Below are 9,836 nucleotides of genomic sequence, written 5' to 3'. Positions count from 1 at the left end.
CTCCTTCCGTGGCCTCCAACTGCTCTTAAATGCAAGTTAAACTAAATGCATGCTCTTCAACCGATTGCTGCCCGCACCCGCCCGCCCGTCTAGCATCACTACCATGGACGGTTCTGATTTAGAATATGTGAACAACTACAAATACCTAGATGTCTGGCTACACTGTAAACTCTCCTTCCAGACTCACATTCAGCATCTCCAATCTAAAATTAAATCTAGAATCGGCTTCCTATTTCGCAAACAAAGCACCCTTCACTCATGCTGCCAAACATACCCTCGTAAAACTGACTATCCTACCAATCCTTGACTTCGGCAATGTCATTTACAAAATAGCCTCCAACACTCTACTCAGCAAACTGGATGTAGGCTATCACAGTGCCATCCATTTTGTCACCAAAGCCCCATATACTACCCACCACTGCGATCTGTATGCTCTCGTTGGATGGCCCTCGCTTCATATTCGTCACCAAACCCACTGGCTCCAGGTCATCTATAAGTCTTTGCTAGGTAAAGCCCCACCTGGTCACCATAGCAGCACCCACCTGTAGCACGCGCTCCAGCAGGTATATTTCACCGGTCACCCCCAAAGCCAACTCCYCCTTTGGCCGCCTTTCCTTCCAGTTCTCTGCTGCCAATGACTGGAACGAATAGCAAAAATCACTGAAGCTGGAGTCTTATATCTCCCTCACTAACTTCAAGCATCAGCTGTCAGACAAGCTTACCGATCACTGCACCTGTACACAGCCCATCTGTAAATAGCCCACCCAACTACCTTATCCCCATATTGTCATTTTTTTTGCATCTTTGCACCCCAGTATTTCTACTTGCACATTCATCTTCTGCACATCTATCACTCCAGTGTTAATGATAAATTGTAATTATTTCACCAATATGGCGTATTTATTGCCTTACCTCTCTCATCTTACTACATTTGCACACACTGTATATAGATTTTTCTATTGTGTTGTTGACTGTACGTTTGTCTACCCCATGTGTAACCCTGTGTTGTTTGTGTCGCACTGCTTTGCTTTATCTTGGCCAGGTTGCAGTTGTAAATGAGAACTTGTTCTCAACTGGCCTACCTCGTTAAATAAAGGTGATTTTATTTTTTATTTTTTATCAGTGCCAATACCCTGAAGATGTTCTTTTTTAAGGTTACACTTCTCAAGAAACTCAATGACCGCCTTTGCTATTGATCTGGCATCACCCCCCTCCAATTCAACCAGCCCGAGAAATGTGGACACAACGGTTATTTTCTTAGCACTGAAATACCGATTCACCACACCCAGGTATTTGGAAACAACTGACATCAGTGGACTCATCCAAAAGGAGACTGAACTTCTCATCCCCCACATCTGATGTTACCCTTTGGAGAAAATAAGGAGCCAATACTCCCCTAATAATTTCTGTGCACTTGGTGCGGTGCATTTGGAAGTTTGTTGCTGCCACGGATTCTGAAAAGGCAGCTTTGCATGCCATACCTAAATGGTCGCATGCTAGCAGCGAACAATGCTCCGCAATGGCCATTGCCATAGTAGCTTCTGCGCTTTTGCAGTTATCCACTTTCTTAACGAAATGTGGTAATGTAGTCCAGCAGGGGGGAGATTTTCGGCAAAACACCTGAACGTACCCTCTTACTTTCAGCCCCATATTTTTACTCTATGACTGCGGTCGATTACCTGTTATTTTTATTTGTCAAGACAACATTCATACTAAAAAACATAAAAGAATCACAAACAACAAGTTATATGTTGTGGAAGACAGATATTTATGAAATCAATGTTTTTACTTCTGCGCTAAAGCTTTTGATTTGATGTTACTATGCATTTTTTAATTAGTGGTCAGATTCAAATTAGGAAAACGATGTCGAATTTACAGTGTACACATTGTAGAATATGATTGGTTTGAAGAATGGAGTGAAAAGAAATTAAACCAATTATAGMGGCCAGTAGGAGGGATTTCCGCTCCGATAATCAAAGTTAGCGGAAGCTATTCTTATGAAGCTAACCGCCTCATCTCGCGCTATTGAGAAGCTAGCTGTCTAGCTAGTAAACTTAATCGTTTTGCAGGTTTCGTGTCGACCTGAAAACGGTAAAGAAGCGACACATAAAGACACCCAGAGTTCACTAAAGAAGAAACAAAAGGCTGCACAGAAGAGCAGGACAATGCCGCACAATTTCCAACCCGGAGACCTGGTCTTCGCTAAAATGAAGGGGTACCCCCACTGGCCAGCCAGGGTAAGCTAGTAGCAGCCAGAGTGAAGGGGGGTAGGCGAAGGGGACGCTGGAGTTTCGCTGTGCATCCTTGTCAATGACTGACATAGCTAATATTATATAGCCAGCTAGCCTTGCCTCGTACTTGGAACTATATAACAATTTTTTTTTTTTATCCTAGCAATCTGTTTGTAAGATGTTTGCGGGACCATCTATGGAAAAGTATAACCAGACTACTTTGGGAATGGCGTTCATGTTTGTCTTTTGTGCACGTATTTTGTCCAACCAGGCATCGCTAAGTATCTACAGTACCTGTACTTTACTTTTGGTGTGTGTTGATTGATTGAAGATGAAGCCTTCTTGATTTACAACTTTTTAGACTTGCTGTCCTATAAAATAAGATCCGAGCTATAGTTAACTAACCAGATGAGTTTTTGGTACAGTGTAAACATATTTTATTTTCTGGAAATGCATGACTTTGATGTGACTTGTTCACTTGTCCCCAGGATGTTTTTGGCAGTGATTAGAACATTCTACAGATTCTTCCAATCAAGGTGTCTGTCTGGAGTGAGGGGTCCAGACAAGGCCAAAATATTAATTACCTACTTCCAGCCTTACTTTCATCAGTTGCCCAACCTGACTTAAGAATCAATGTGTTTTTGGTTGTGTGGTTCTCATTCTCCTAGATTGAGGATGTGGCAGACGGAGCAGTAAAACCCCCTCCAAATAAAATCCCCATCTTCTTCTTTGGGACCCATGAAACGTAAGTGCTGTGTCTCTTTGATTTACAATAGCAGGAATTTCTTTGGATGGACTTGGTATACTACATCATCATTAAGGTCCTTTTATTGCAGGGGTTCTCAAGATTTTTGTGATCGCAAATTCATTAGGGACCCCATCATAATCAGAACACTGCTCGAGTGAGATAAAATAGCATACAAGGAGTTGTACTAAGACTTTGGCAGTGCATTTTCCCCGCTATCCAGACCCCTTGCTCCGGCCAAACGCTACGCCACCCCCACAGACTATAGTTTCTTCTCTTCTCTAAGTATGTAGCGAACGACAGAGCAATAGAATAATTTAGTGTGAGTCGTCAGGCTAGCAGTGCATGGCCATACTAACCAAGTCTTGAGCCCTGGGAAGGAACATATTAAAGGCCCATCTCTTGGCATCAGAGAGAAGATTTWGCAGTTTTAAAGGTAATATCCTGCAGTTCTACACATTTTGTCATGGGGCAGAGATTTTTGTTGTTGTAGCTTTAAAGCTAATATTGTGCTTTTATACATGTTTTACCATGAGGCAGAGAGAACTTTGCTGTTTGAAAGCTTACATTACAGTGCATTATGTAAAACATTTTTAAATTTTTAAAATTATATTTATTTTAATTAATTAGGGGGGGAATATAAGAAGTATTGAGTTGAAAAATGTATAACTAGGGGAGTACTGTGAATACCTCCCAGGCCCATGTTGCCCAGAGTTCAGAACATCAATTGTTGATTGATAACATTTTATTGTATTACACTTATTCCGTGAATCCCTTGGCCAACATTTGTTTAATCTGTTAGTAATATTCATAAAAATATATATTTTGAGATCTGGCCACGGTCCTCCTGCAGTATCTCGGGTCTGCGGGCCCCACTTTGAGAACCCCTGCTTTATTGGATCAGCAGTTTAAAAAAAATATTGAGACAGTGATGCAAACAGGAATGTTGTTGATTTGCATTTCTATTCCAGTTGGTTTTGTTTTTGTTGTCCCCAGCTACCTAATGTGTTGTATGTTGTTTTTAATTTAAGTATCATAACTCATATTTCGTGGAAATATATCCTCCCTGTTTGTTGGTGCACTGTATCTTCTTTAACTTACTTWAACCTTTTGAAACTCATTCATGTGTTTTTCATTACTGGTTTATGTCTGAAGTGATCTAGGTCAATTGTGTGTTGAAGTTCATTCTTTCATTTTGATCATACAGCACTTGTTTTACAAGATGGCAGATAAACTATTCTTAAACCACCACTAGGTGGCAAAATATCCCTTTCAGTATTGTAGTTCATTACCAGTACATGGCATTTACATCATGCAGAAACCCGGTGTGTCAGTTACCCTGAAAGCAGGGAGTATGGCTGTCTCAAGTATCATCTTTTTAATTCAGTGAATTAGAATTACAGTCTTGTATATAGCATTGTCTTAAATCATGCTCTCTCTTCAGAGCATTCCTTGCACCGAAGGACCTTTTTGCATATGACAAGTACAGCGAGCGCTATGGGAAACCTAATAAAAGGAAGGGCTTCAATGAGGGCTTGTGTGAAATCCAGAACAACCCTCACGCYTCATACAGTGCTCCTGCAGTAAGTACATAATATCCTCAGAAGTCCCTCTTGATACTGTTTCTGTAATACTGACCAACTACAACTGAGTGCTGTTATCCCTGGTTTATTATTATTTTTCTGTACACTTAGGATCCGTTTAGGTCAGAGACTCATTGCCAAAGTTACCGTACTATACAGCTCCCTGTTGGTGGTATTATCTGTTTGTTCAGCATTCTATCACATCTGTGTTTATCAACAAACACTTATGTTGGGGCATTATCTCTTCATTCACGTCCCAGCCTGTCAGCTCGTCTGACAGTGAAGCCAATGACGGTGCAGCAGGAAGTGAGGCAGAGGATGACGAGGAAGCAGTGGTGCCCAGGAAAGCATGTTCAGGAAGTGAAGTAAATTCTGACTCAGGAAGTGAGGATCGAGGAAGAGGAGGGGTGAAGAGGAAGGCACCTGCTGCCAAGGTGGTTGCGAAATTATAATTTCTGTGTTTTTGGATGTTAATTCCAACCAGACAACTGCTGTTGCTTAGATGTGCATCTGTTATAATATTACATCTCTGTTCTATCTCTCATTCAGCAGCCCCCTGTGAAGAAGACCCGGGGTTCGTCCAGTGACCGGGATGGAGAGGAGAGTGGCTCACCCTCGGAACCAGACCCATCCCCTTCTGACTCGGACTCTGGGAAGAACAGTGACCAGGTCAGTTGACACATACAAACAGTAAGTTATACACTAGCATGATAACTTGGTGTTAATTTGATGGTGTCTTGTTTGTTTTCCCCTGTAGGACTTCACCCCAGAGAAGAAGGCAGCAGCAGGCCGTGGCGGCGCCGGGAAGAAGGCTGGAGGTGGCAAAGGGAAGAAGGTGAGGAAAGGATGCCCTTCAGGTGTCAAACAGCCCTGGGTAGCTGAATAGATAAGCACCGTTTATGGTTTCGCAGTGATTACTGGCTCTCTCTCTCATTATGGTTTTCTCTCTTTCTGGGATGCTGTAGAAGGTGTTGTCGGACTCCGACTCCGACTCTGGGTCTCAGTCAGACAAGAAGAAAGGGGGCAGTGATTCAGAGGATCAGAAGCCACGGCCTGCTCTGTCTGGATCAGAATCCCAGTCTGGCTCCAAATCCGACTCTGACTCAGAGCCACAGCCACCTCCACGYAAGGCTCCTCAAGCGCGCAAGAAAGGTGAGGGCTATTATGTCTGGTATCCCAGACAGTGAATGGTAACTGTATTTGTCACTGCATAACCCTCTTCTCTGCCATTTGTCTCACTCAGAGAAGCCTCCGCCAAAGCCTCGGGGTGGACGGAAACCCAAAGCTGCCCCGGTCAGAGCACCGGCGTCTTCCTCTGACAGTGATAGGTCAGCACGGCTCTAGTCTGTTCCACATTGGTTGTGCTCTCTGTTAATACATTATAAATGACTTTTGTCAATAATTAAGTACATTATGAATGGTCTCCTGTACTACAGCGACAGTGAGCCGGACCGAGTCAGCGACTGGAAAAAGAGAGATGAAGAGCGTAGGAAAGAGCTGGAGGAACGGCGGAAGAAGGAGCAGGCAGAGGAGATCCTCAAGTATCGGGAGAGGGAGAAGGAAGAAGATGAGCAGAGAAAGAAGGACAAGGAGAAAGGAAAGAGCAGTGGTGAAAACAGTTCAGATGAGGGTGTAGATCACCCACTGAAGAAGTCCAAGAAACCCCCACCGCCCCCCATCCCCGCCCCCTCCGACTCTGACTCTGGACCTGAGGTAACTAGCATGGAAGACTGTAAAGAGGGGACATTTGCTTGTTTTAGAATAGATTTGTTGAACATTGTGTTTTTCCCCCATTCAGGTGAAAGCATCTGCAAAGCGTTCAGACAACCAGAAGAAAGGGAGAACAAAGAAAGAGAGGGATCATGGTAAAGGCAAAAAGGAGAAAGATGTGAAGGAAAAGCGAACCCAGCGGTCAGAGGAGAGGCCCCGAGTGAGGTAAATTGCACATGGCTGAACAAGACAAAAGACCAGAGCACAGATCTCATTAGATGTTATCTTCATTAAATATAAATGCACACAGATCACTGAGCTCTCTCCCTCAGGTCCAAGCCTGACAAGCCCAAACGTAAACCAGAGAGACCTCCAGAGAAGAAAAAAGGTCAGAGCTCAATGTTACTCCCAGTCCACCAATCCACTGTGTCCATTTGGAAACCCTGCATATGGAAAACTAATTGTGACCAATGGTTGGTCAGATACAGTGCCAGGTAATATAAACTTTTCGTGTCCTCACTCCTTGTCTTTTTGTGTCTGTACACAGAGCCAACTCCAGACGAAAAGCTGCAGAAGCTCCACACTGACATCAAGTTTGCACTGAAAGTGGACAACCCAGTGAGTAACCATATAAGGGGCTCTCTTCATTGTCAATAGAAAAGTTATTGTCACATAGTTGGGATTTTACAAGCAGCATGAGGAACCACCTTTTTTATTTGACCAATTAGGGGTTCCTTGCACATAGAATACTGCAATGGTGTTGTCTGTTCTGCAGGACATAGAGCGCTGTCTACAGGCCCTGGCAGAGCTGGAGGCTGTGCCGGTCACCAGCCACATCCTACAGAAGAACTCTGATGTTATTGCCACGCTTAAAAAGGTGCCTTTCCCTCTGAACCTCTTAATAAAAGTTAACCTTGTGTACTGAACAAAAATATAAATGCAACAATTTCAAAGATTTTACTGAGTTACAGTTCATATAAGGAAATCATTCAATTGAAATGCCCTAATCTATGGATTTAATAGATCTATGGATCTATTAGGCCATAATTTGACCCTAATCATGTGGGAATACAGATATGCATCTGTTGGTCACAGACACTTTAAAAAAAGAAATGGGCCTCACAATCAGGATCTCGTCACGGTATCTCTGTGTATTCAAATTGCCATAGATAAAATGCAGTTGTGTTCGTTGTCCGTAGGTTATGCCTGCCCGTACCATCACCCCACTGCCGCCATGCGGCACTCTGTTCACAACATTGACAGACCACATACACGTGGTCTGTGGTTGAGGCCGGTTGGACGTACTCCCAAATTTTCTAAAACAATYTTGAAGGTGGCTTATGGTAGAGAAATTAACATTAAATTCTCTGGCAACAGTGCTGGTGGACTGGTGTTGTTGTGACAACTGTACATTTCAGTGGCCTTTTATCGTCCCCAGCACAAGTTGCACCTGTGTAATGATCATGCTGTTTAATCAGCTTCTTGATATGCCACACCTGTCAGGTGGATGGATTGTCTGGTTTAAGAATAAATACTCACTAATAGGGATGTAAGCAAATTTGAGATCTTTCTGGAATCTTTTATTTCAGCTCATGAAATCTGGGACATACTTTACATGTTGCGTTTATTTTTGTTCAGTATAGATCCTCTGTGTATATCTCATCCCCTGTTTTTGGCCCCTTTGAACTCCGCTGAAGTTGTTCTGATTGATGTTTGTGTTACTGTAGATCCGTCGATACAAAGCAAGCAGTGACGTAATGGAAAAGGCCAGCCAGGTCTACAACAAATTAAAGGGGCAGTTTGTGGTCAAGTCTGAAATGCCAAGTAAACATAAAGCTGAGGGAAAGGAGCAGGAAGAGAATGGGAAGGAGACACAAAACACAGGTAATTCTCTCAGCCCAAACTTTTACCATCACTGCTGATGGACTTATTTACTGATGGACTTATTTACATTTTCTGTATTTTTCCTCCTATGGATATTACCCCTCTTAAAGGAGAAGTTCACTATGGCATTAATTCATAGACTTTATTTTTCAATGTGTGTAACAACGAAATTAAAGGTCCTTCATTTGTAGCCAATCAATTGATTTTGCATAACTTGTCATCAGATGTAATACCTGTGAATGGGGAATCAGAAGTCCAGAAAAAGGAATGCACTGAGTTGGAGGATACCCCAAAGTCACCGGTCCAGGAAGTGAATGATGAGCATGTGGCTTCAAGCCCCAACAGGTAAACGGCCTCCTCCTATGTCACATCTTTGTGTACTTCCTTTATTTCTGCTAATATTTGTTCAAAGTATCCATGGTAATATATTGCTCTACTCATTGGTACTTTGCTACCATCACAACGGTATATGTGGCTCTAGTTCTGAAGTCTTGTCTCTTCTCCATGGTAGGCGAAGTCCTGATAGTCCTGCTGAGCAGCAGACGCACACTGATGAAACACACCACGCTCTCTCTACAGAAACAGAATCGATAGCGATGGAGAGCTGAAGAACTCTGAAGAAAATGGAATACAACTGTTTACCACCGCTAAAAGGAAAGCTCACTAGTCTCGTGCCAGATACATGGTGCTCTGCAGACCACTTTGATGTTCGCCATTGTATTTTTCAATTTTTATAGGACACCTTGGACAATCCCCAATTCCTCCCCCTCAAGCTACCATGCTTTTTTTTCTCCCACATGGAACTATAACTTTGGTCTTTCATACTGTATTTATAATGAGAGATTCAATTTTTAGCACTTCTAACAGGAAATCGAAGGGGGAGAGGAGTCTTGTTCTGCTTTGAAGTAACTGTACTGTCACGTTAGTCAAGGCATCTGTTGGCTTTGCTTTGAGAATGATATTGAAGCCTACAGAACCTAGAAAAGGCTAATGTGTGGTGGATAAGTATGAGTCTGGTACTTTTTGTGAGTTTTTTTTATTTTATCTGGTCAGTTCTTATTAATCCAGTCGCACCATATAAATATTAAGCCAGTGAATGGAACCACATCACATGTTTTCCAATTAAGTTCCACCTACTTTTTATTTTTTTAACAAGTATGTTTTCTGATATTGCATCTGCTTTTGATTTACTGAATGCTGTGGAATTATTCATAGTCATCTGGTTTTTCCCTCAATACCATCTGCTTTCAATAATTAGCCTAATGAACGGGATAATACACATTGTGTACAGACTAAATGATATGATCCTGATCCAAGTTGTCCAGATCCCATGCAGCTGGAGCCCATTTGACGTTTGCTTGTCATGTGTTTTTAGTGCTATGTAAAATATTTTGTTTAATTTAGTTGAGTTAAATCAATATCTCAGCATTGTGGTCATAATCTGAACACTTCTGTCATTGAAGGCTTCAAGGAAGTCTCATATTCTCATAAATGTAGTTGGATTGGGGAGTAATAAATGTATACATACAAGTTGTAATTTACAACCTGTGTAACCAATCTAGTGAAGAGGAATTGCAGTGAATAATGTGGACCTATGCATGTGGTCAGCGGTGTAAAATTGTTTACAAATAACCCATTATACATTTATGCAAGTTAAATAGATTATTTGCCATCCTTTTACAT

At 42.2% G+C, this 9,836-nt stretch overlaps 1 protein-coding gene across 2 annotated transcripts; it reads left to right on the top strand.

Annotated features, from left to right (window-relative positions):
• Positions 1–1,998: 1,998 nt before the first annotated feature.
• On the top strand, positions 1,999–9,241 carry LOC111975677 (hepatoma-derived growth factor-related protein 2). Of its 2 annotated transcripts, none has more exons than XM_024004178.2 (16): positions 1,999–2,237; positions 2,900–2,976; positions 4,421–4,559; positions 4,820–4,993; positions 5,112–5,228; positions 5,317–5,394; positions 5,525–5,711; positions 5,803–5,887; positions 5,996–6,272; positions 6,358–6,494; positions 6,602–6,657; positions 6,817–6,887; positions 7,045–7,146; positions 7,997–8,153; positions 8,378–8,498; positions 8,665–9,241. In XM_024004178.2, the coding sequence occupies exons 1-16, from the start codon at positions 2,166–2,168 to the stop codon at positions 8,759–8,761; spliced, it is 1,947 nt and encodes a 648-aa protein (XP_023859946.1). In that variant the 5' UTR covers positions 1,999–2,165; the 3' UTR covers positions 8,762–9,241. The 2 variants fall into 2 exon arrangements, with proteins under 2 accessions (XP_023859946.1, XP_023859945.1); XM_024004177.2 differs by having other exon boundaries at positions 2,078–2,237; positions 5,109–5,228.
• Positions 9,242–9,836: the final 595 nt, after the last annotated feature.

Source organism: Salvelinus sp. IW2-2015, linkage group LG16, assembly GCF_002910315.2.
Source record: "Salvelinus sp. IW2-2015 linkage group LG16, ASM291031v2, whole genome shotgun sequence".
In the NCBI taxonomy this organism is placed as follows: domain Eukaryota; kingdom Metazoa; phylum Chordata; class Actinopteri; order Salmoniformes; family Salmonidae; genus Salvelinus; species Salvelinus sp. IW2-2015.
This window is presented reverse-complemented; position numbering and strand designations above follow the sequence as displayed.